This window comes from Aquila chrysaetos, chromosome Z, assembly GCF_900496995.4.
Source record: "Aquila chrysaetos chrysaetos chromosome Z, bAquChr1.4, whole genome shotgun sequence".
In the NCBI taxonomy this organism is placed as follows: domain Eukaryota; kingdom Metazoa; phylum Chordata; class Aves; order Accipitriformes; family Accipitridae; genus Aquila; species Aquila chrysaetos.
The window spans coordinates 1,824,165-1,850,597 of NC_044030.1; the positions used below are offsets into that span (position 1 = coordinate 1,824,165).

Consider the following 26,433-nt stretch of genomic DNA (forward strand, 5'->3'; position numbering starts at 1 on the left):
TTGTAAAGCTGATTTAATATATTTATGTTTTATGCCAATTTCATTATTCAAGAATCTGACCCTAGTGTGTATAAATTAAACAGTGCTGTCAGAATACAAATAACTTGATGCCACGTTTATTTCTCTCAGTTTTGTTCTGACATCATGGAGGAACTTGACACATTGCTTCCATTGGCTCTGGCATGCAGAGATGATTCTCTTCAGGAAATTAGAGCAAACTTTGTAGAGGCCTGCAGCAAAGTGGCAACAGCTGTCCTGGCAAGACTAGAGGAGAAAAGCAAAGACGTTCCCTCCAAGGCTCCCCTGCAAGACTTGTATGCTGCCCTTTCCACAGCGATATATGTCTTTCAGCATTTTACAATGTATAGCAATTTAATGAGAGAAACAAACAAAAAGTGAGTCCATTTTACTTATAATGTTTTAATTCAAACATAAATAATATAGGACCTCATTCCATTTTGGTGATACAGTATGGTGGTAGTTTTCCAAATTGCATCATATTTTTTAGCACATGCACTGCGTGTACTATTTATGGAAAGACCTGAGTCAAAGCTATTGATAATCTAAAGCAGCCATTACAAAACAAATTATTTATGTTTAAGATCTGCATTTGATTTGCAGATCAATATTTTTTGTTTATTAAGCTAGAGTAAATAGGATTGTCCAGTGAACTGAATGTACTCTGCTCTCATATAAATAAAGGGCTAAGGCCTTAATTTCCTTTTCTGACCTTTGCAATAGCTGAATTTTCATAAAATCTGATTTAGCACATAGCAATCTTAAAGGACAGTATACATATACATTCCTGCACTTTTTCCTTACACCATCTGTATTCAGAAATGTGAACAAATACATCCAATGTAGTTTTAGAATTTATTTTTCATTGCATGCAGAATAAAAATTAGAAAAGATATGAAGTAGTAGTGTAAAGTCGAAGACAGTGTTTGGCCTGGGGGACAGTATAACTACATTTGCTGTGCTTTTAGGAGATTTTGACTTAAGATACAAGGAATCTCTTTATTGGCCCATGTGTTTCTGGCCATATGTAATTTAAAAGTAGAAGCTGGGCCTTCTGGGAGGGACACCTGAACTAGTGCAATTTTCAAGGAATGTATGATTTCTAAGGGGTTGTATGCACTGTGGAGCTACTTTCCCTCTGATGTTTTACTCACTGCTGCATGAAGTGTATCTTTGTGAATGGGAAGTCTGAGCCAAAATATTGCTCAATAATTCTACTTACGTGTATTATGAAAGAGTTTTAGTACATACTTACCAAAAATAATCTCTGGACTCTGTGTTTGTGTTTTCTTTATCACACTCAGTGCTGATGCAATTATGCTTCAAGGCAGAATCTCCCAATAACTGAAGGACAAATGTACTTTTATCTCAGAAAATAGGATGAAGTAATATATTTCTCAGTGACTTGGTTAAATGAGAATTTATAGATGAGCAGATATATTTAAAGAACTTGTGAAACAAAGACCAGATATTTTTCAAAAGTGAATGCTAGGTTCAGACTGCAGGACAGAGAGGAAATGAATGATTGATACCTAATAATCAAAACCATTTGCAGTACTGGGGATTGTTACCTCCTACTGCACAGCCTTTCAATCTTTGCCTCTTTGATCATTCTCTCTGAACAGACCCCTGTTCCTAGTGCCTGTCCAACAATATCAGGAATTCATCAACGTTCTCCAGTTTCGAGTTACGAACTACTGCGTCAGAGTTTGTGCTACAAGCATTTTACAGGATGCTGAGAGCCACCACTGGGATGACTACAAAGCTTTTTATGAGGTGTGAGGTTAAGTTTACTGTGCCTCCCTTTTACAAAATGTGTTTTACTGGCTGCCAGCTCTCTGACTAATTAGAAGCATAAGATCAGCATTATTTTTACATAAAGATTATTGGAATTTACTATTTTGAAATATCTATTATTGCATGCAAATGCCTCTGTAGAAATGATATAGGAAAACATAGTCATTTAAAGATGGGATAAATCATTACCAGGGAGCGTTTGTGTCATTTGCTTAATAAAATATTGTGTGTCAAGTTCAAGACATTTATACAGAACTCAGTAAAGAAGACACTGTCATTTTAACACTTCTTCTTGTAGAAAGTGTAACATATGAAAATGAAAGACAGCTATTTTTCTCCTGGAATTTTTTAATCTGATTCTTTGATTTTTATTTTCAATTGGTTCCCCTTTTTACTTTTTGTGAGTGAAGGACGTAGTAACAAAGAAAGGTTGTCAATATAGTTACCTTCAGCATTCAACAATGTGTTTCTGAAAAAACTAGTGCCATTTCACCTGCATTTTGAAGTCACAGGTCTGCTCTTAAACTATAATCCTAATGATTCTGTGAAAAAACACTAAGGATCAAGTGAATTGTTATAATTTATTTCAGTTTTTTTTCATCCCAGTTAAATGCAGACATAGGCTGACATATACTGTTTGAAATTATTTTCACTTAATTTCAGGATGAAGTGGAAGTATTATATGTTTTTTACCAACAACAACTGAGACCTCCAGGAGACAAAGTCCTGTCCTTCCTTATATCATTTGCTATCTGAGAGAACTAGGGTGTTTTTGTTAAGCATTTTCTAGAATTCTTACATGAGAGAAACCTCTGTGTGATACATGTATCCTGCAGATGTAATATAAAAAGCTGCTGAGTCAGTGACAAAAATCCATACTGGATGGGTAATGCAGACCTCAATCTGAGTAATCTGTCAAAATGCCCATCCCTCAAAGACAAGTAAACAAGCATTTTACTTTTGTTTGAATGTGAGCCCAGATGTCCTGGGTTGATAAGAAGGTAAGAAATTTAGTGGCTTTTGGCAACTGAGAAATCATGATAGGGTCTTCACTCTCTGTAGTCTGTGTGGTGCTCTGTCCTGTGTATTAGTGACCCAATAACTATTCACCATGGAGGAAACCTAATTGTCAGAAATAGCTGTCTCAAGAATAAAGAGTATGGATTAGCTAAACGATTTTATTATCACTGATCAGAACTGATGTGTGTAGGAAGGGTGAAGAAAGCTGGTATCTCAGCTCTGTACACTTGCAGGACTTGAGGTTGGAAGTATGTAATTTTACATCACCACTCTGCTCTTTTTACTGGGCCACAGGCCTTGGCCCAAGGATGGACCATGGTCTGCTCAGAGTGCCTTCAGGAGGCATGATGCTGAGCAGCTGCTACTTCCATTGAGCTCCTGTAGGCATCCCAAATGGAAGAGATTGGCCTAAGACCTATTGCTTGTTACAGAGGCAACGTCCTGCTGAAACTTCTCGCAGTGAGAGGTGGCTCCTTCCGAGGTCTAAGCTTAGCAGGAAGCGTGAAGCTTTGCCTCGTAAGTCGTGCAGATCCTGCTGAGCTCAGAAAACAAGAGTAGCTTGGAGCTAGGCGCCAGAAGGTCGTGCCAGTCATCAAGAGCAGGCTCTGGTACGAGCTCCTCCTCTCTCAACGGGAATGCACTCTTGCGCTTGTGCGAGTCAGTGGCTCACAGCCCTTGCTGCATTTTCAGTGGGATCCACTGCTGTAAACAGCACCGTGATCTTGTTTCTTTAACGGGAAGCTGCACTTGGCTCTCTGCTTGTGCTTGTCTCTTGAGCAGCCCAGCTCTTAAATCTGGTTTAGGTCAGGACCCTCACTCCCGTTTCCCCGTTGTCCCCCAGTTTTGAGTATTACATGCAACTATAAAAGATTCAGTCCTCTTCTGTAAATCCTGAATACAATTTCATAAAGAAAAAAAAAATACATTCCACTGTGCTTCCACAAAATAAGCAAAACATTGCCTGTCCTTTGTGTGTGCTGTGTGCATGAATAGGGGAGAAGGAAGAGGAAGAAACCTTTCTTTCCTCATTCTTGTATTGCATGCTTAATTACAAACTAAATAGCAATCCTACACATCAGGGATCACATGAAGTTACTCTCTTCTTGTTCCCCAATAGTATAGGACATTCAAGTGGTATTAGAAAGAATATGTGGTAGCCTTCCTTCCATTCCCCACTAATGACATATTGACTAATAAAACTGTGAGTGACCCAGAGGGAAGGCAAAACCACTGAAAGACAAAAGGAAAGGAGGAAGGGGCAGGGGACAGTGTCTGTGTTTAATTACACAGAGCTGCACTTTCCGCATCCATTTCTTTGTTTGTACAGTGGTAACATCTGAGGAGAAGAAGGTTGCTAGCAAATGGTTATTACAATCTATAAAAGCATTTTCTACGTTGTAAAAGTAAAAATAATGTATTTTTAAGTATTTTTGGTCTTTCATAACTAATATCAGTACCTGCTCACCCATCCTCCCTCTGACATGCACCTAATGCAATAAGGGTAACTGGCGTTAAAGGAAAAGCCAGAAGACCTATTATGATTAGAGGGTAAACACAGAGATTGTTATCACTGTGAGACGACAGGAAGTTTTGCGTATCTTTTAGGAAAGTTAAGCAGAGATTTTGTGAGATACAAGTAGCAAATTTGTGGTAATGCGAGATCTGAGCTGAGCTCTAAGAGCACAGTTCCCATCCAGCACTCGGAGTCTTAAGCTGCCAGGGAGTGAAACTCTCTGGGTTCAGGATCTCGCTGGGAGAGTGCACTGAACACCCACTGTGCCACTGGGCCAGCTCTCCAGATCACGTTTTCAAATGGAGCTTTTAGAGTAGCAGACATCTGCTGTAGCTTTGGGAACTTATGTTTTCTAATAGTCAAAGAATAAAGAATTGTCTGTTCAAAGATAATATTGAGTGGCTTATGTAATAAAGCGCAGCTGCTTGTTTCCTGATATATAAGCTAAATAAAAGCTCACATCTGTTTGTATTATACAAAGCCTGCAAAAATAGCAGATGTTTACCAGTAGAATTGTCTAGAAATGGCAACAAATAGAAAAACAGGTCAGAAAAGGGGAATGAATCTCCTTTAAATCTTCAGTGAAGCTGTTGCTTCTTCAGTGGACGTACAATGTTAGGAAACGGGTATTATTCAATCTACTGCTTTAAATTAAATAAAGCAGAGAAAATGAAGCAATTTGTGTTTACAGTTACATAGTTAAAAAGTAAAACTCGCCAACATTCTGTTACTTAAAAAAATAAATACCCTATGTTAGAAGGTCAATTTAGAATTATATTTCTGGTTGTTAAGTCTGCATGGTTTTTGAAATTTTTTAAATTTATTTTTGTAAATCAAACATATAACCTAAATAAATTAGCTTCCATTAGACATTCAGACTAAGTATTTTTTATGTGGTAAGTTTATTCTGTAACAGCTGAAATGTTTTTGCAAAGAAAGGGAAATGTTAGTAAAATGTCTGTAAGGTAGGGTTAGAGGTTTATTTCCAGATAACTTCTACTGGAATGTACCTCAAGAGTAGTCATGGTAATATGTCTAAGAAACCCAGATTTACAGAAATGTATTAACATTTGAGTTATGCTAAGTTATGAATTTATGTTATGAGTTGAGTTGTAAAGTGAACTTGTACTTTCTTATGATGATGTTTCAGTATATCATGCAATAATATTATAATTTTATTTCATATAGGAAAAATAGGAAATTATTTTAATATGTCCATTATTTTATTATATAAATTTTTGGTCAGTATAAAACAATCCTATTTTACCTGTGTGGAAACACTTGTCAAATGCTTGATTGTTCAAAATACCACAGTGATTGTTTTTTATTTGCCTGTTGAAATATGCTTAAAACAATTATAAGATGTCCATGGTTGTATGTACAAAGAAAACTAGGCATATAATTTTCTTTTGAAACTTATCTGTATTACATTTTTCCCTTCTGCATTAGTGAAACTTGGAAAATCAGACATCTTAATGATTTCTTTTTCTTTTTTTTTTTTTTTTTTCTAAATGAGATTTTTAGAAATGCCTACACCAATCATAAATTTAATGACTAGAGCAGTGGTCACAAGTTTGGTACTTTTGTTCTTTGTCATAATTTACCACTTTTTAATATAAAATACACTTCAAATATTATGGCAGAGAAATACTGAATAATGATAACTTCCAATAATCTGATAATGTGGTGTGTTTAAAAAGAAGCCAGATGATTTTGCTTCTCCTTATTATTAGAGAATGCCTATCAAGCTCTTACAGTGTTTTACAAATCATGGGGGTTTTTTAATATTTCTGATAATGCTAAAATATCAACAAATTCTTAAAATATTTCTTGACATTGGAACGTGCGAAGTGAAGATTCAAGACTTTGTTAAGATACAGCTATTTTCTGAATAGGTATCAGTTGAAATATTTAAATGTGAGTTGAACTATGTACTTCTTAGAGATATTATGGATGAACCAGTGTGATTTTGAGTCCTCTGTATTTATCTCTGTGTCTTATTGGGATGGTTCTGTGTAGACAATGAAATATTAATACCAATGCTGATTCTTTCCCAGAAAATGTTTAGTTTCAATGACTTACCATTATAAGATGAAAAAAGATATTGTACTAAAAGTTTCTGGACATCTCTTATTATCAGTTTAATTGTTCAGTTGTTATTTTTTTCTGCTTTTATTGCATATCTATTATATATAACCAAAGCTTCGTAATCACAGTTATGTGTAGCAGTTATGAATCTGGGGAAATACATGTGCTTAAGTAATTTAAATAATTATTTTCTTTTGAGGACAAAGAAACTGTTATATTAAATTCATCTGACTATTCTAGTGAGTACAGAATACTGTATATGTTTTTAAACTAGACTTACAACACTGTGGGTTTTAAGAATAGGTTAATTAAGGATATAAGAGGTCAAATGCTGTGGTTTGGTTTTGTGGCAGAACTCTACTTTTGTAACTGAAATGGAACATGTGTTTCCTTGCTAATAAAGATGTTTCACATCATGTCAAGGACCATTTTTTGGTCATCATGTGCCTGAAACTCTTCAGCTATTTCCCTTCAGATTGAATTAATTAGACTTACAGGAATTAAATTGACATTTTGGGAAGGTGTGTTTTTATTATTTAACGTGTGGTTTTGCTAGGGGGAAAGATGCTCATTCTCTGTCCAGATGTGGCATTACTTCTGCTGTGGTCTTCATCATGATCTGTGGACTATTCTACCTCCCAAGACAGCCCAGGAGATTCTTAGAGATGTACTAGAGCAATCTTTGGCTATGCTGTCCTCCAGATATTGTCAGGCCTGCCCCAGTTACAAGAGAACACCACAAATCAGGTAATGGTTGTATATTTAATGCACACTTTTAACGGATAAAATAAGTAAGTCTTAGTTTTCTGTTATGCTTTAATTCAAATTTCAATGTTAATGAACACAGCAGAGGGAATAGACACAGTACTTTGATATTCATTTTAATTCAATATATTTTGTATATTTAAGTATATTTGGTAGTCACATACTAAACCGGGCAGAATAAAAGACCCCTTTTGAACTCGTGGTGAAATTGTTCCATAAACTGCTTGATTGGTTTGAAAGCCTCATGATAAACAGTGCATTGAGTGGTGGCACAACCGAAAATGTGGGCAGAGTTGGCAGCATCAGGTTTAGAAATCAAGCCATTGATTCATGAAGAAAATTCCATGTGTTCCAATAGGACTTAGGTTTTCATAGAGCTTTTCAAGTGAAAGAGCTACGAGGTCACATCAAAACATTTGCCAGAATGAAGCCAGTGGTGTAGAAGGAGAGAAGAAGAAGAGGCTATTCCTTCTCCTGTCGTTGTAGGAAATATGAAGCTGGAAGTTCTTCTTGTTGGGATTCTTATATTTTGCCAGAGAGGAGGGTCTCTTTAAGAAATATCAAAGCAGGTTTCTCCAGGTGGAAGCTTATCCTACCTCTGTCCATTCTCTTTCCATCCAATGTCTTGTTTTACTGAAGAAATTGTATTTCTTATCCTGCCCCTTTGCTATATATCTTTCCTATATGAATATGTTCCTCTTTTTAGATTTTGAAAGTGATATAGTCCATGGTGGCCATGCAAGTTAAAAACTTAAGAGCTTGTCATCTGTAGGAGATGAGAGACATTCAGCAGAGATATGTTGTGTGTGAGCTAAGAGTTATGTGCTGCCATCATAAGTTTTATTATGAAAAGGAGCAGTGTCGTGGAAGCTTAAGCAACTTGCACAAGTTCACATACCTGGAATAGGTGGAAAAACCCCAGAGTTTTATTTTATGTATCAAAACACCTATTTGTATGCTCTACTCCTGCCCTAGTTTACTATGGTAGGCCCTTCTATATCTTTAGGTACAGAGAGTTTTCCTGGAAACTTTCCTGGAAATTTCCTGGAAAAACATTACCCTGAAATATGAAGAATATGCATTGATACAGTATTTCTTATATATAGTATTAGTCAATTCTATATGAATTTTCTTCAAAATACTGAACAAGAGAGAGCTTTTTACATTGTCATTTTGCAGAGAAGATGTTTTATTTAATAAGGTCATTCTTGAAATCATCACTAAGTGAATTGAATTATCCAGTCATGCACAAATGAAAAAAGCAATTTTTAATTAATAGCATTCAATATATTTTTACCACAGAAGTTTTAAAATTTTTTTTTATAATACTGTACTTTGGTGGGCGGGTCTTTTCTCCCAATGCTTCTTGAAATGTTAGAGATCTGATCTGTAATATAGACAAATATCTGTTCATGTGTGTTTGCCTAGATTTTCCAAAGATAAGACAATCCTTAAAAATGCAGATGATCACATATGCATCCATTAGCTTTTAGGTTCTTAGGTACTTTTTTCAGTCCAACATCATGCCTGCCATATATTTTGTTTTATCCATCTATTTCCTATCTGTTGTATGTCAGCATAGTCTTGTGAGATTATGTTGTTGCAGTTTGGGTTCTTGCTGTTGTTTAGGCCAATGACCCATGATGCTTTGCCAGCCAATATCAACAGACAACAGATTACTGACTCAGAAATGTTCCACATATAGTAAGTTGCCTGGCAGTTAAAATTTAGCAAATTGAAGATTTGGCTCACTTGTCATTTCTTTTTTGCTCCAGCAGGATTTGAAAATAGTATGTACATTCTAATTACACTTTATCATAATGAAAACTAAAATTAATTTTATTTAGTTGTAGTTTAGAAGGTAAGTTGTTCCTGCCTAGTGGCATTGTTCTTTGGAAGAGGAAACTTCCTTTTTTTTTTTAAGTCTTCTTTTGATTGGTTTCAGTAACAACTTTTCAGTGGAAGTGCTGAATTTTTACAGTGTAGTGGATTCAGAATTCCTGCATCACTAATGGAAGATGAAATCTGAAGTCTGTGCTATGATTTAGGTATTTTGTCAGAGGAAAGCTTTGTTTAACTGAAATTTACCACTATCCTGATGTCCTAATAAATGTTATTTTCACTTTTTTTTTCTCTACAGAATTGATATTGCAGCAATTTTGATGTCCACTGAAGATATGCTCTGGTCAGTTTGCAGCTCTGTACAGGAGTTTCTGAATCCGCACGAAGACAGAGATCTCAAGATCTATAAAATACATAGCCACTGCAATAGTCTGCTCTCTGTGCTGTCTATTTTAACTTCACCACTGAAGAATTTGTATGAGTGAGTATGAAAGAAACTTCAATTTGAGATAAAATTGGTTCTTGAGCTTACATGGATAGATCTACAAGGTGAATAATTATGTTGAAATACAAATGCAACGCATAGTGTTGACACATTTTGATAGCCTTTGACTATTTCTCGATTTGTTCTTGAACTTATCTTTACTATCTTACCTAAAGCCCAATTATGTCTGCTGGGATTTTATTAGCTTTGGATCAAACTCCTGTACTGCACATTTTTTTGTCCGGTGATAACGTAGACCATAGTGAATGTCTGGTTTGATTTCCTCTGTCACACAAACAGTAGAATTTCATTAATAATTACTGTCCCAAATTTGCAATTTACTGTTCAGTTAGGACACATTTTGTTAGAAACACATTCTTATTGGTCTAAAAACATTTATTACTATGGTACCAAAGCCTTTGGTAAGGTTTTCAAGGACTTAGTCACTCATACAATTGAAAAAATTTCATCTTCTTACTAGTTCAGATTTATCTACCTTCAGCTTCCAGGTAAATTAGAGTGTTCTGCTGTCATCCCACAATCTATAAGTACTGGAATTTAAAGATAATTTACTACAATGATCATCTGGTTACATGACCAGTATGCTTCAACAAATATTAAATATATTTTAAAAGAGAAAGAGTATAGAGGGCCCATCTTTATAAAATTATGTTTTCACAAGTCACAACTGTAAACAAAAAGGACACGTTACTGCACTGAAACTGCGTCTGAGTCTTTCGTTGCTTTTTCATGCTAAAAATTCTGCTGTAAATTTGGTGTAAGAGACAATACAAAGTGAGATCACAAATTAAAACAACAACAACAACAAAACCCAAAATTAAGAAAGCGAAATCCTATTCAACTGGCTTTTATTTCACTATTCTAAATAAGAATATTCTAGGTAATACTAATGGTACAAATAGGGCGGTGGAGACCTCCTGCATTTAAGCTTCTTTAACTAAATATTTTTTGTCATGTGTGGGCACATTTTAAAAAGGTGACTCATGAACAGATGAGGTAGTCCTGCTGTGGCAATAATAATGGAGGCAGGAATGGACATTGTGGTAGCTGTAACTGCTTCTATTATCAGTTTTGACATTTCACTTTTCCTTTATGAAAGCCCTTAGAATGATGGACTAAAATAAATATGTAGCATAGTCTGTTCCCTTTAACTATTCTAGTCTCCTCCACTAATCCATGTTGTTTACAGATTATCTATACCTGGAATGATCAAAAATGTGTGCTAACTTGAGAACTCCCTGAGTTTCAGAACAAAGTGCCAATGGAGAGAGTGAGGCAGCATATTTTGTATTTTATGTAAAATGCTACAGATTAATAACTTGGTCATACAGGTTTCATATTTAGGCATATAAATTTCAGTATCCTAATTTGCTTTTCTAGAGATCAAAAACTTGACATGCACTGGATGTAGCAGCTCATTTAATTTACTACAAAGTACTCTGCAAATCATAACCAAAATCTAGCAGCTTTGTTTAAGAAGAATACAAAAAATGTCGTATTTTGTTATATAGTTACAAAAATAATATTAACACTAAAAAACATTGTTGGAGAGATGATGCATGGTTTTGTGTAAGTAAAAGGGATATTTTTTATGAACTGTGTATTGGGAACTTTTATTTTCAAAACCTGTGAGACTCCATTATCAAAACAGTTCTTTTGTATGTTTCATTACAGCCAATATTTGTCAGGTAACCTAACCCAGTGTTCCAAATACAAAGAAAAAACAGATTTACCAAATTAGCTTCTTGAATGACTATGTCCAGTTGGAAACACTTTCACATACTGAATTTTATGTTGAATTCCTAGGTCCATTATTTACTGAGTTATGCATAGTTCATCACATTATGAATCTATCATAGAAGTTACTCATGATTTTAAAGGAATACTAATCCTTCATCAGTTCTTTTTACAATTACAGCTGTATAATCAAATTTTCCATCTGTTAGCTTGGCTCTATATCTTTCAAAACTTTGGTAAAATTAACTGGAAGTGAAATAAAGATTTTTCTTTTAAATCTATCATGCTCTTTTTTGGTACTAGAAGATTTCCCTGCAGGGACTAGGTTTAAATTAATCTTTAGACTGCTTAGGAAAGTTTTGTGTAATCATAAAAGCGGTGATGACAGAACATTGTTTTCCAGGAGTTGTCTAATAATAGGACTGGCTCATTTCCAACTTACTAGAGATGCTGTATTAACTATTGCTTCCAGGGAATTAAAATTATTCAAGATTTTTTTATTATGTTGTTGAAATGCAACAAATCAGTAGGGGTGCTGAAAAATTAGTAATATCCTTAACTTCAAATAAAGTGATTCTGGCATATGCTTTCTCCCTCCTAATTTTGTGATCAAACACTGTGCATCCTGCTATCACTTAGAGTTTCTTTTCTGTATGACAAGGCTACCTAGCCCTGGTCCTGAATTCACCTATGAATCTTGGTTCATCAGTTTTTTAATACTTACTCATTTGTTTGTGCTTCATTTTCCTCCACCCTTCTCTGGCCTTTCTGAAGTAACTTTAGCATAATAGAAATGTTGGTTGGAAAGGACTGCTGAGCGTCAACTAGTCCAACCTCCTGCTCAAAGCAGGACAATCACCAAGATTAGTCAGACATGTCTGTGTTAGCTGACCCATGTAAACCTCCAGGAATCAATATTTTACAACCCCTCTGGGAAACCTGTTCCATGGATGCACTGCCTTAGTGCAAAGTATTGCCTAATACCTAGTGTCAACCTTCAAAGCTGCTGGCTATGGAGTGCTCTATCACATCAGCTCCCACTGAGAAAAGTTTGTCAATGTTGTCTTTGTAATTACTCTTTTGGTAGTTGTAGGCTGCCATGAGATGACTTGACCCGTTAGCCACCCCTTCACCAGAGTAAAGGAGCCTAGATCCCTCAACCTCTTGTCATAAATGATGCAGTCTAGTCCTTTCCAGTTTCCTCACATCCTCCTTGAGCTGTAGGCCCAACATCTGGACAAAACATTCTAGGTAAGGCTTAACTGTTGCCAAGTAGATGAAGCAAATCACTATCTTTCATTTGCTTGCCATACTCCTCCTAAGGCAGCCCAGTGTGTGGTCTGCATTGTTCCTAGTGAGCATACACTATTGCCTTGTATTCAGCATGCTACTGGCCATAAAACCTAGGCTTGCAGTTGGGTAGGGTTGATAGTCAGTTCCCAGCCTAGGTTATTATAATTCTGTTGCTGGAGCAAAAAGTTACATTTATGTCAGTGAACTTTGTGAGTTTCTCTTGGCCCAGTCATCCATGGCTTGGCACTTGACTGTTGTTTTTGTTAACTACCATGCCTGCTTCCCCTGCTTTAGTGTCACCTGCAAATGTCCTAAATGTGTGTTCTGTCTGTCCAGTTGTGTCCAGGCTGTTGAGGAAACTGCTGAACAACGGCAGTCTCTAGAATGTGCTCCCAAAAACTACCAGGTGTTTCTATTTTCTTGCTGCTGACCCAAACCTCTGAAAAAAGAGGATTTTCACCCCTCAGAATTTCCAGTCATCATAGTCTTACTCACCGACAAGGTTGTTGTCAGTTACTCAGTTCACATAGCTGGGTTTTGTGCAGTGGGTCTAACAGTTTCAATGCTGTTTGTGGATTTCCTAGGAGAATCCAATGCTGTTCTTCATTCATTATTTTTTACAGAATGAAATTATCTAGGAGAAGCAGGCTGGCAATGTGCGGTACAACAGACCCATTTATGACTTCAGAGTAGAGACTCTCTTCTGCGCCAAGTTGAGGGTTGCTCAAGTTGGAGCAGATCTATTGTGCTTTTTTCTGTATTCTTTAGTCTTTTGTACTGAGTAGGAGATGACAGTCTTTCTTTTAGGGAAGATCATAACGAGTAAGGTGGATGCACCTTTTTATGTTTTCATACTATGAATTATTATATCTTACTTCCTCAACAAGAAATCAGGTGAATGACTTGAATACTGAGAGAAGAATTTAGAGATTCTGTTGGTATAATTGCTGTCTATGGGGTAAAAATATCTGTCATCCAATTTTGAAAACTGAAAATATTTCTCTTAATTTTAATATATAAGAGTTACAATTCATGAAGTTGCTTTTTAGTCATGTTTATTCCTTATACAGAGCTAAATCCTTCGAAGTCTACAAGGAAATACCACTAGGATGCATCTTGTTGGCATCTCATTTTTTCACACCTGCACTAAAGCTTACAAGATCAATTCTCACCTTGTCACACTCTACTGAAGAATAAAACTACTGTAACTTGGAATCTTGCTGTGGTATTAAATACTTTCACAGATGCTATCCACTGCTTTGAGACTATAGGCAGCTGCTTTAACATAACTTGTAGTCAAAACAAATTTCCTACTAGCTATTATTATACTTCTGTTGGAAGAGTAGTTGAATTAAACTGTCTGGCACAGAGTTGGGTTTGCCTGGCAAGAATTACATAGCCAGCAGTGGACACTGAGAAATGCTGGCACCAGAATTATTGTATTATCATTAGACACTTGATTTTTTATAGTATTCAAAGTTATTCTAATATTTAAACAATCTTTAAAGATATTAGATTATCTTTATCACTGTTTAAAAATTTGTGTAGAGGTTTTGTTATAAGCCTCAGAGTCCAAAAAGTCTGACCTGTGCTTGTCCTTAGGAGACAGCTAAGAAACCATACTTAACAAGCTGCTTTAGCCCAAAAGTCTTTCAAACAGTTCATACACTATCAGTAGACAAAATGTGGTCTTTTTTTATTAGATTACTACCCAAACTGTATCTATCATGCCTTCTTGTAGGAAGTTGGCTCTATGCTTGGCTATATTACGAAAAATACTTCAGAGGATGAGAGACAATAAGATTTTTTTCTTTAATTTTCTCACAATATTGAATTTATTGTCTTTAAAATAATAATTTTCTAGTTTTTCTCCCTTTATCTATATTACAATCTCAGCTTTATTTTTAATCTTCAGGTTTTCATGAATTCACAAAGAGCACAAATTCACTATGTGCTAATCCTTCTGCTCAGATATTGCTTACTTGAGATCGTTTTGATATCTGTAGTAAATTCTTCCTACTAATTTTGTTTGATTAGTAAAATTAATTTCCAAATAAATCACCATATCTTTTGAAGAAGTTCAGAAGCTATACACCTGTCTTTCTTGTTGAACAAGTGTAATTCTCTCTTTCTTTCATCGGGGGTCTTACAGGCAGATAGTGACTTTGTAGACATGTAGCTATGCTTCTAAATTACTTATATGCAGCTGTGAAAAAGAGTTTAAAAGTAATTTTAAATAATTAAATGACAAAACACAAATACCATTATGTCGTGGTGACAAAGCACCCTGGAAGAAAGAGATTTAGGTTAGGAGTACCTGAAGGCTGCATTCTAGTGGGTTTCCATTCTATCTGCGGTTTTGAGTGTTTAGATCCATTCTCACTGTTTCCATGTTGTGGCAGTGGCTTTTTTTATGTCTTGTAAAAAGATCCTCTTGTCCTGAGAAAGTCCTCATGTCTTTTCCTAAGGTATTTTTAGATTTCCTTCTACTCTCACTGCAATAGAAAGAGTACTGACTCAAAAGTGGGAATGATGTTGAATCACTCCAGAAAGTACAGCAAAGACACCATAAATGAGTTCTGTAGAAGTGGCATTTTTAAAGGTAGTGGCTTTCTTTATATAACTTTGAAAATCCCAGCCATGATACATAAAGAAACAAGCTTCAGAGAAGGAAGGTTATTAAGATGAAAAATTCACAGCCAACTAAGTTAAAAAGTAAGGTGCAAAAGAAGTGATAATTGATTATGGTTAATGGAGGATGATGTAACAGACTATATCCTCTCTGCTGGACTTGTATTCACTGTAAATGAGAGTAACAAGGGAAGAGGCCAAGGGGCATCCATTCCTATCACACATTATTGCATCCTAGTGGTTGCTACAGAATTGTACAAATACTAATGGATTTATTGTTAATTATTATTATTATTATATAATAAAGACAAATATTAAATTCTATAATCCTGTCCTTATATATATTTATAATCATATAATATCATTAATTAATAAAAATAGTTAATTTTTAATATTAGTGGATTGGACACATCTGATTTTTGCCTCTCACATCCTTTGGGTAAGAGAAGTAATGCAAAAGTGACATAAAACTAGCTTATCTAATTCTTCACCAGTCCTTATATTTGAAAACACCCCTTTTTTCAACTAGTATTCTATTTCTCACAAGCCAGTGAAGGTCCAAGCTTCTGGTTCAAATTTTTTGAGTCAGTTTAATCCAAAGCATATAGGTACTTGCTTGTTATTCAAAAGAGAACCATTATCATTTCAAAAGATATTTTACTTTTGATTATGTAAGATTCTTGATAATATGATGCATGTATTAGGCAGAAAGATAAGAGCTATAGAAATTAATGACTGAAGAGCAATTTGCTTATTCAATGCATTTTCAAACATAGTTTGAAAACATGCTATATAGGAGGAAAAATAAGAAGAAACCTGCTTTAACTACTAACAGTGCTATATACCAAGTTTCCAAGAGTGAAAGTAAATAAGCTATAGAATGATATTTAACAGTACATAAATAAATTTACAATTATATGTATGCATACATATATTAGTACTATTTATCTTAAGGGATTTTCTGTCTTCTATTTATATATATTTAGTACTAGTGATCCAAAGGAATTTTCAGTCTTTCATGTAATTCAGAAGTATTTGGTTTCTTTCAGGTCATTTCTGAACAATTCTGATGAACATCTTCCTCAAGATTTTTCAAAAGTCTTTTATCATCCATTACACTGGTTATTTTGCATACCATCATCCTGTTCTTCCTTAGTGAAGTGAGTATCAAAAGTTGATTGTTTTAAAGAATCACCAGATAGTCAATATTAATCAAATACTGCTACATTTTGAAAAGAGTATATCTGAATAAGTGTCTAATTAATATTCTCATAAAAAAAAGAAACATTTTTAAATTCATTGCACATTTCCCTATTCTTTAAACTTTAAGAGTCTGTAAGAAAGGTTGTGCTGAAAGTTGTGCACTGTGTAGCTTTTTGCTAGTATATTCATTATGTTTGATATTTGAATTATCTGTAAGGTTTTCTTGCTTTAATTAAAGAGTATATAGCTCTTGACAATAATGTAGTTGAGCGCACTTGCTGTTTTGAAAGACTTGTAATTAAAGGGGAGATAAAGAATGTATGCCTCTGTTTATAACTGCTGGTTAAAAAAAAGGTTTGATATATAAATAACTCATTGAAAAATACGTTGCTTGATAGTAGTTGATTTTTTTGGAGATTACTGCATGATTAGAGGCAAAAGCTTAATTTCTTTTTCTGTGTCACTGCATATAATGACAAGTTACATATGAGACATATGCTACCAGCTGTGCTGTCATTCCCTTTCTAATTTTGAACCTGAAGCACTCCCACACCAGTGTAGATCCTCTCCTAACCCCTTCACCTCCTCCTCCTCTTCAAAAGTTATTTCCTGAGAGATTTTCACTCTCCATTTTCTTGAAAAGATGCTTTTGTGAGTTGTTATTGTGTTGTCTGAGAAAGTATTTTTATATTTTGGAGGAATACCTTACCATATGAGTGGTGACCTATGGTGACCTATTGATGACCAATGTGCCGTGGATTTATTACCTCTTACCTTGTACACACAGTATTTGTACCTTGTACATCACAATATCTTCCCTATGATTTTACCCCATACTACGCAAAAGGTGCTGATTTCTTTCCATCGCCTTCACTCCTAACTACATGTCAGCAGTACTGTTACCTCCTTCCCTGTTGCCTGTGATACCTGCTGAACGGGAGGCAATAGATCCTGGGACTGAGTCAAAGTTGTGTGGTTGGCTAATCAAAATGCCAGAGTGAATAACTGTTGAATTCAGAATGTGTCCTTTTCCCTGCTTGAAATAGTAATTTAAGTTTTTCTGAAGCTTGAAAGATCGTGTGTTTTTACCTCTCAATCGAGCTTCAAGGAAATTTGTCAGTGGCTTTTTAAGTTATGCATGGGTGGAGAGAAAGGAGAGGAGAAGGGGGAATATAGAAGAGGGAATGACTGCATGATCACTTAAAAAGGGATCTACTCTATTTCTGGGAAAATTTATGCTCCATTAAGGACTCATTGTAGAAAAAATGATAAGCTTTTTGATGCCCTAATCCAAGGCCAGTACTTAAAATTTAAATTATACTGTGAATTACAAGTTTTGGAAGATGCCTTCACAAGTGAGTACCCTCTGCTGCGTGAAAGTATGTAAAGGAAATGCTGATACCTTTTCAGTCTGACATATTTCTCTTTTTTGAGGTGGAATTAGGATTTTACAGATACTATTTAGGACAGATTTTTCTTGAATAAACAGCAGAAAACTATTCCAGAGCTTTCCAGCATTTACATATTTTCCCTGGATGAAAGGTGAGAAGACATACAACTTCTTGACCACCAAATGGGAAAATGAGGAGTCTAAAAGAAAGCACATGTCTGAGAAGATATAGTTAGTGTACCTGTGTGAGGACGGTCTATATACATAAAGCCACGTTTACTGTCCTGGCGATAATGAGTGAACTATGCTGGTAAAATATTTAATGTTTTCTTTTAACAACACACCTTTCAGCTGCTCAGAAAAAACGGGGAAAGACCCTGTATGTAATGAAGTAATTTGAGGTACATATTCTGAGGTGTTCTAATTTTGTTACTGGTTTTACACTGTATATTTATATCACGGAAGCTTTTCTTTCTTGAAATATTTCATTTAGAGTATAATAAGACACATAATGCTTAAGTATTGTAGAAAACTATTTTTTAGAGCATCCTAATTCTTCCTTGATTGTTTCATGTTTTCACTTCTTACATCTAATAAAAATATATATTCACTGCCCATAACAAAATTGGAAGCACAGGCCATTGTACACCTCCCAGCTGTGGCCACCTAATTTTTAACTAAAGACTCTAACCTGACATAAAGGTACATATTAAGTATTTGCTCTTCCTAAGCTTGATATTTCAGGAGAAATTTTTCTAGTTTCTGAAAATATTTCCTGTACAATTTCACTATTTAACTACTTATTTTTCATGCCTAAAAATGGCTATGATCTGTTTTCTTTTATCTACTTGACTTCAGCTTCTTTGTCAATGTTGTTAACATGAATTAGCATTTATTTTATTTGCCTTATAAAATCTTGAACTGATCATTTGAGGTTTTCTTTTTTTCTATCTTGGATACTAACCAAAATAACATAGTTGGTTATCAAACTAAATAATTACTGATAATTTATATTACAGTGCCTTTAGTGGCAATTGTTTATTCTTTGCTTCATTTGGGGTTTATAATCATACCATTTGCAAATCAGACTTCGGGTTTTTTTTCTTTTACTGTACAAAACTGAACATTTATATGTGTGATATTTATATGTACTTCACCTTTTGTCACTTTTTATGAGGCTAGTCTTATTTTCACTAGTACTGAGCTACAAGGATGGGAGAACATATGCCTCTCCATATGCACGTTACAAAACTTCTCAGTGCATTTATTGGTGCTAGCTTCATGGCTGTAGGGAATGTCTGCTATATTTTATTTTTCCTCCAAGTGAGTCACACCATTGTACATTTCAATTTGCAAGAGACTTAAAGAGCCAAGAACTGGTGTATATTACAACATGATAACTTCCCATCTGGTCAATGACAGACAAGTTTTATTTCAACTCAAATATTCTAAAAATGGCATTTATTTCTAAAGTCATTTAAAATATTATCCTTCATAAATTTAATTGACGAAAATTGTCCCTTTTTTTATAGTTTGAAGGCACTGAGTGACCTTATTACATATGATAACGTGGCATTCAAGGGAGAAACAAAATGAAACTGGTCCATATATTTTGACTGAATTAGCGAAGTGTTGAGTTTGCTCTAAGCCACAGGACTAATTCTAGTGTGAATATAGTAATTGTTTTAATTTAAACTTTAATTACTAACTACTAATTAGTTCTTAATGTGCATTAGAGTTTATATATTTATATAAAAGTAATCTTGAACACACAGAAATTAAGATAATACTATTAAGAATGCCAAGCCCTAATGTTGAAAGTTTGAATGCAATATGTGTTTTAAATATGGAAAAGTTATTTTGGCTGCAAGTTCTATCAAGATTTAAATGTATATGTGTATATATTTTTGATAAATATTAGAATCCAGTATGTGCTTGTATGCAAAAATATAATTGTTGAGCCAGTGCTACATTATCAATGATTATATATATAATGTACCATATGAAAATCACAAAAGCTTTACATACGCTTTCATGGCACATACATTGCTTATCAACTCACAGGTATTTGCTTTACTGTTAAAATCCCAAAGGCTGAGGTGTATAAAATCCTCCTTTACTAAAATGACTATTACAGTATTAACTGTGAAGTTTTGACATAATAGTGCGATGTAAAGGTCCTGCTGGGAACTGGTGTTTTGGAAGTTTGGTTTCCTTAGGTTACTTCAAAGTTGCCCTGCAGGATACGTGGCATACTGCTTTTCTGGTAATGGGAACATACATACGTGTGAGAGACTAAGCTAGAGGAGTGTATCAGCTGGCATTTTCGCTTCCAGGAGTTGCAGTTTTGTATTAGGTATATTGTCTGTATTGCAACCGTGATGGAAGAGCAAAGTCTTTGTGCAGTCATCTCTCGGGTTTTTTTTCATGTGTGCATACAAGGAGGGTTGGGTGGTGGCACACTTGGCTGAGTCAGATGGCCGTAGAAGTGTGCAATGTAACAGAGCAGTTCCCCTCCTTTAGAACAGCCTCATGAACCCCTTTTAGCTCTGTCCCAATAGTTTTGTGTAAACGGCACATAAACTATATGTGCAGAGGCATATACATCCTTCTCTAGTCTGACAGGAAAATGTAGCTCATGATGAAGAAGGCTTTAACTTATGCTGAAGGTGTTGTTTGTGTACTGGCAGATAATGTTTATGCCTGCATTGTTAACGCATCAGTGCATATGTGGTTTTTACACTGGTGCATGTAAAATTTATGTGCATAAAAGTTTACATATGCAGTGCATAAACTTTCAATGTTAGCAACTAGTGTTGTATAAAATTGTAGCCAAAATAAATAAACACAATGACTAAACATCAGTGGAAATTTAATTTTAAAACCTTCATAATAATGAAAAATTAAGCTTTCAAGGAAAAAAATTACTCACAACCCAATTTTGAAAACTTCTTTTTAAAAATGTTTCAAAAAGAAGAAAATAGTAAATACAACAGGTGACAAACATCTTGCAGGACAAGATTTTTCCTTTTTTTTTTTTTTTTTTTTTTTTAATTTAATTGCTCCAGTGTGAGTTCAACAGCTGGTGTTGGGTCATTGGCTGAGTTCAGAGGAAGCCCTGGGATATTTTTGTTTGGAAACCTAAACTTTTGTAGAACATGGAAACTGCAAACAGAAAACAAACTGCAATGTCCTTAAAAGCTAATGCATTTGTACTATGCTTTCTCACTTCTCCCTGCTGGCAAAGTAGTTATCCAACCAGTCTAATGTTTCAGGTGGATTTTTCAGGACGTGTAAGAAGTGGTCAACCTAATGCGGAATCTTGCAGCCCCTTTGAGCATTCTCTCTGTTTTTTAGTTAAGAGCTTCATATAGTTCATCAGGACACTTCAGAGCTCTTACTAAACAATTAATGTAATAGTGAACTGAAGAATAGTAGCCTTAAATTTATTCAAGCACAAAAAAACCCTCTTTTTGCCTGGTAGAACAAGGCAAACATGGTTCCATGGAAGAGATAAGTGAGGTTGCTTTGTATCAGTTATAACTTTGGCAGACTACCAAATGTTAATTTGCTTTTAGCTAGTTGAGATTAAATGTAATTCCTTCCCTGAGCTGCCTTAAAGTAAGCAAGCATGAAAGCGTTTTCAGAGTAATCTGGGAGGAATTGACATTTAAGGGAGTTAGCATTACATCTGCACTTTAAGGATATTAATTTCATAGATAAATTAACTACATTATTCTGTCTTTATCTTACATTTTGAAAGGACTCCATCAGCCAGAGAAATGGCAGCCCAGGGTCAGCTGAAACTACTGTTATCCCAGCCGTACTGTAATTTGAAGTTGCTTTTGGAAACATTGCTACATCGTGACTGTCTGTTAGTGAAAATTTTACTGAGAAGTTCAAGTAAGTATTTATACTGTCAATCCTTATAAGAACATCAGTGAGAACACAAATTCATTTTTAACTACATAAATACCGAAGCAAGGCTGTCAACCATTTTTTGGGGGTGGCAGTAGCCATTCACTTAGCAGTAGGACACTTCTTGAACAGATAAAAAGAAGGAAAAATCATCACTTTTTTAATGTTTTGCAGTGTTTAATGTTTTGCAGTCTATATCAGTATTCATCGTTTCAAAGCAGAATACGTTTTGATAAAATAGGCTGCTATCATAAATGCAAAGGAGTCAAAATGAATTTTAACTTAACAGAGCTTTGATGCCACAACTGGTTTACACAGATTTTTAAAAGAATGCATCAGTAGTCTGAAAGATCACTTTCAAATTTATGTTTCAACAGTGAAAAGCTTCTTAGAGGTTTTTTTTAGGTTATTATATATTTGCCACTGTAGGCCATTCTAGAAGTACATTTATATGCTTCCTCATGTTAATACTCTCATTAATGCTGTATGAAGGTAGAACAAATAAAAGAATGGTTCTACAAGGTTTTCTTTTCATTCTGCTAATACTGTGTTTGAAGCAACAAACTTTATCACATCTTTCCTTTTAATAGCTTTCGGATCAAATGATCAGATCATTGAAAAGCTAATGATGTAATCAGCTGTTTGACATAATTTTACTGTAATAGTGAATGAGAGTCTCAGTTCCTATCTTTCTTCAGCAAAAGAATTCTCCCTACTTACCAAAAAACCCTATTACGTCCACATAATGTAAGATACAACATAATTTAGTTCTGTCATTTTAAAGTGGTCTAACATTTGTCAGGGGTACAACATTGCTTCCACTTCTGTCATGCATCTTATTGAGAGCTGCACTGCATCCACTTGCCTATTCAAATACCTGTCATCTTTTACAAAGACTGACAAATGTTTGATCAGGATCATATTCTTACCCTAGTGCTATCCAGTATTGAATTTTACTAGCTGCTTAAATTATCACAGGTATTAAGTGACAGAATGTATTAATCTGTTGACTGACCAACCTCTTGAGCTTCAGGGAAATATATGCTACTTTGAATTAGAAAATGTGCTATTTACACAGACTTTATTAATGTAATTACAATATTGGTATGAATAAACTTTCAGTTTAGATAAAGTTGAAACCTGTGATGATTCCTATATTCTAACTTAATTTCAATATGGTTAATTATCTAATGATAAAATCATTTTATGCCTTATTCCTTCTCCTATACAGCAGCTTTCTGATGCTATATAAGCTATATTTTTTTTATTATGTGAACTGTTACGTATTAGTACAATGAAAGTTGGACTAATAAGCTATACCTTTGTACTAGCAATGACAGTTTCGGATTCTTCTGTTCAGTAGGATAAAAGGCTTACAGAATTATGTACTCATCAACAGTAAAATTTTGCAGTGTGTAGTATTATGCATGAAAACAGATAGAAAGCTAAGCATACCATAGTTTTTGAGTGATTTGCCCTAGTGATAACAAAACTATTTAACTAGATGATAAGAATTTTTTTGATAGGAAAAGCCTTCTCACATTTTACTTTATTTTACGCTCAGTCTTTCCTTTTCCCTTTAAAAACCATGCTAGAAGGCAAAAATTCTGTGTAAAGAGGTGCTTGTATGTAGATGTTCGTAGGTAATGATAACATTTTTTTGTATCGTAGCAATACTTTGGGATACTTACAGTAGGCATCACACAAACGCATTTAATTTAATAGCACTCCCATTGCTGTCATGTGGTTGTACCACGGTGAAGGTCAGAAATAATCTATATTCCCCATTATAGTAGGGAGTACTGTTGCAATTGGCAAAGTTGTCTCAGTAGGAAGAGTATTTTGGGAGAATGCATGTATGCATGATTTAGTGTTGCTAAATATTATAAGAACATTATTGTACTTGTTGAAGCTATTGAAACTCCATGTATGTAACTATAAGCTATCTGGACAGGGAGGTGACAAGATTTGGACTTTTTGGGACTTCTTTGGTCATTTTTTGTGCAATATGATATATGAAATGTACATCAAAAGTAAAATGCTCCTCCAATATGAAGTTATCACATCAAAAATTCTAAAGGCAATAAATCAGGCTAGCCAAAACTAAACCCCTTCTTTATCTCCAGTGAGTATGGCCACTGGGTAAAAGGCACCTTTGAAAAAATAGTTGAAAAATTGGATTTGCATATTGGACCTTTATAATTTAAACTACAAGTCTAAATAACCTAGGTGTATTGAATTACAGTTAATTACAGTGTAATATAATCCCAGAGTTGTTTTGTATAGGTCCAGCATTCAGAAATTTTCTTCTAAGACATGTTCTTGAGTGAATGAAGGGTCTAGGGTGTTTGTTGTGCCTTTGCAGAGAGAAATAATGAAGGTAGCCACTACTGTTGTTAATTTTCTGACAAAACAAACTGTTTTGCAATTTTCTTGGTGGAATTTTTTGCCAGAATTGCTTTATCACCCATGGATATGAAACAGAAATGGATTATTTTGACAAGCAACAAATAATAGAGGAATAAAGAAAGTGGTGCTTGCGTAATATGAGTTATTGAATCCAGCAGATGCTGATACGAAAACGGGAAGGGTGAAAGTGAACTCTGAGAATTTCTGCTAGACTTGCTCTAAATGCACAGCATGCCAGCAGAACAGTCTGTGACTTCTTGTTTGAGAGCCTTTGTTTCCAGGAATGAGGAGTTTTTCTTTGCATAATAAAGCAAAAAGCAATAGCTTTACAGAATTACACTGTCCCAACACAGGATTAATACCAAAGGGAACCTCATCAGTCACCAGACATCTCACCATTTACCAATAGCAGATAAGAAAGAGGTCACTGAGAAATTATCAACAAGGCACATCCGAGGCCTTCAATCAGTCCTTGGGCTTCATACATATTTTTGTTTAAGTAGAAGAGATGGTAGCACCAATTTAATGATGTATGATGGAAAAAGCAACGTATTCCTTTAAAAAAAATCTTATTCATTACAATGAGTACATGAGACTCCAGTTGTTACAGAGATTTAATTTCATTTTCTACACACAACTTTAAAGTGAATACTGGCATGTGGAGATAAACTGGAAGAAAACTGCTTTCACAGCAGGACAAGGCCATTGGCAGTTTCACCTAATGTTTTTGGCTTGCACAATGCATATTTGAGAGACTAATGGAAGAGGGTATTGTGTAGCCTGGACAGTTAAAACTAGATGATATCCTGGTCCCCACTGAAACTTTGAAATAAGAACTGATAGCAACATTTGCAAATATTCTGTGATAAGTTTAAGGCTGCAAATCTGAAATTGGACCCAAAGAAATGTGAGTTGCTTCAAAAAGAAATTAACTTACCTTGCACACATAAACAGGGTGGGGAAGGGAGGATTTCCACTGATAAAATAAAACTGTGTGGTGCAGTATCAGCCAACTCCCTAGACACTAATAGATATGAAGAGTTTTCTAAGACTGTGCTTTTATAAACTGATTTCTGGCAAGAGAAATGACTTGAAAATATATTTGTAGATTGGAAAGATATTTTTTTTTCCCCACTTCAATTCTTTGCCCCTTGTGAAGCAGCGCTTTAACAAGCATAATGTATAATGTGTCATTTTAAGGTAAATTTTAAGCACTAATTAAATTTTAATTAAGTTTAATGAAATTTAATTAAATGAATTACATTTTAGGCATTTAAAAGTAAATAGTACTGATTTTTTTTTAAAGTTACCCTAAACAGTGAAAGGTGGTAACTTTACCAACTGACCTCACTTAGGAATCAGACTGAACTTTTAGTGACAGTAGTGAGTTATTGCAAAAGAAAATGTACATTCCTTAAATAAATTACCATCACCATTAAAATCCTGGCATTGGCTAAATGTGTATAACAATTTAAAACTTTTATTTCAAGTACTTGAAGGTCATTATTTTTGTACTCCTTGTAATAATGCCTTGGATTTAATAATCCTGAGACACAGTCTACCAGGCAGCTGGAAAAACTAGTAACTGTGCTAGTCCCATGGTTCAACCACACACAGTTTTGGGGAAATACAGTCTTGCAGGTTTTTTGACAAAACTTGGGTGTTAATCTGCAACACTGTCCTCATTAGGAGAGCACAAGTAAGTCTCTTAGAAGAATTTATATGCTTGTGCAGAGATAGCTCTCTCCTCCAGATACCTGTGGATCATCCAGGTTGAGGCTTGTGAGTACAGACTCCTGAACACCTGAAAGTTTTCTTAGCTTCTTCATGATCGCAAACCGTATCATGGTAGTCTAACAACAAAAGATTAGAAAATTATTTTAGAAGTGGCATCTGCTCAAAATATCTATCTGACCAGTAAACTTACTGGATACCGTACTTGCATAACCAATGTGGTAAGATGGTCGAAGGGTTTACTGGTATGATGTACTTCTAGCTGGAAGATCAATACAAAAGGGACTTTAATCAGATATCCTATTACTTTTGATGACTTTCCAGTGGTAAGCTAAGGAAAACAGTAAACAGATTCTATGGAGTTTCTGAAATATTGATAGGAATTTCCACGTGGACTGTAATGGAGCCTTGCTGAGAATCACATACCTTCTCTTGACAAAGTGTGAAAATAGTCTCTGTGATTTATCTGTGATAGTCTCTGTGACTGTGATATATGGTCATATGGAGAGCTTTACAAAGACCTGGTCATTTCTGGTAGGAACTTCTTGCTACAGTAGAGCTCTAGACTGA

At 34.9% G+C, this 26,433-nt stretch overlaps 1 protein-coding gene across 7 annotated transcripts in view; it reads left to right on the plus strand.

The window, feature by feature from the left end:
* The window catches only part of KIAA0825 (KIAA0825 ortholog), a 253,319-nt gene that overhangs the window by 92,209 nt on the left and 134,677 nt on the right, over positions 1 to 26,433 (plus strand). For all 7 annotated transcript variants that reach the window (XM_030004909.2, XM_030004910.2, XM_030004907.1 and 4 more), the window contains 6 exons: positions 130 to 395; positions 1,644 to 1,794; positions 6,993 to 7,183; positions 9,342 to 9,524; positions 16,259 to 16,369; positions 21,566 to 21,705. In XM_030004909.2, the coding sequence (XP_029860769.1) occupies positions 130 to 395; positions 1,644 to 1,794; positions 6,993 to 7,183; positions 9,342 to 9,524; positions 16,259 to 16,369; positions 21,566 to 21,705 (1,042 nt within the window). The remainder of the gene's footprint in view (positions 1 to 129; positions 396 to 1,643; positions 1,795 to 6,992; positions 7,184 to 9,341; positions 9,525 to 16,258; positions 16,370 to 21,565; positions 21,706 to 26,433) is intronic.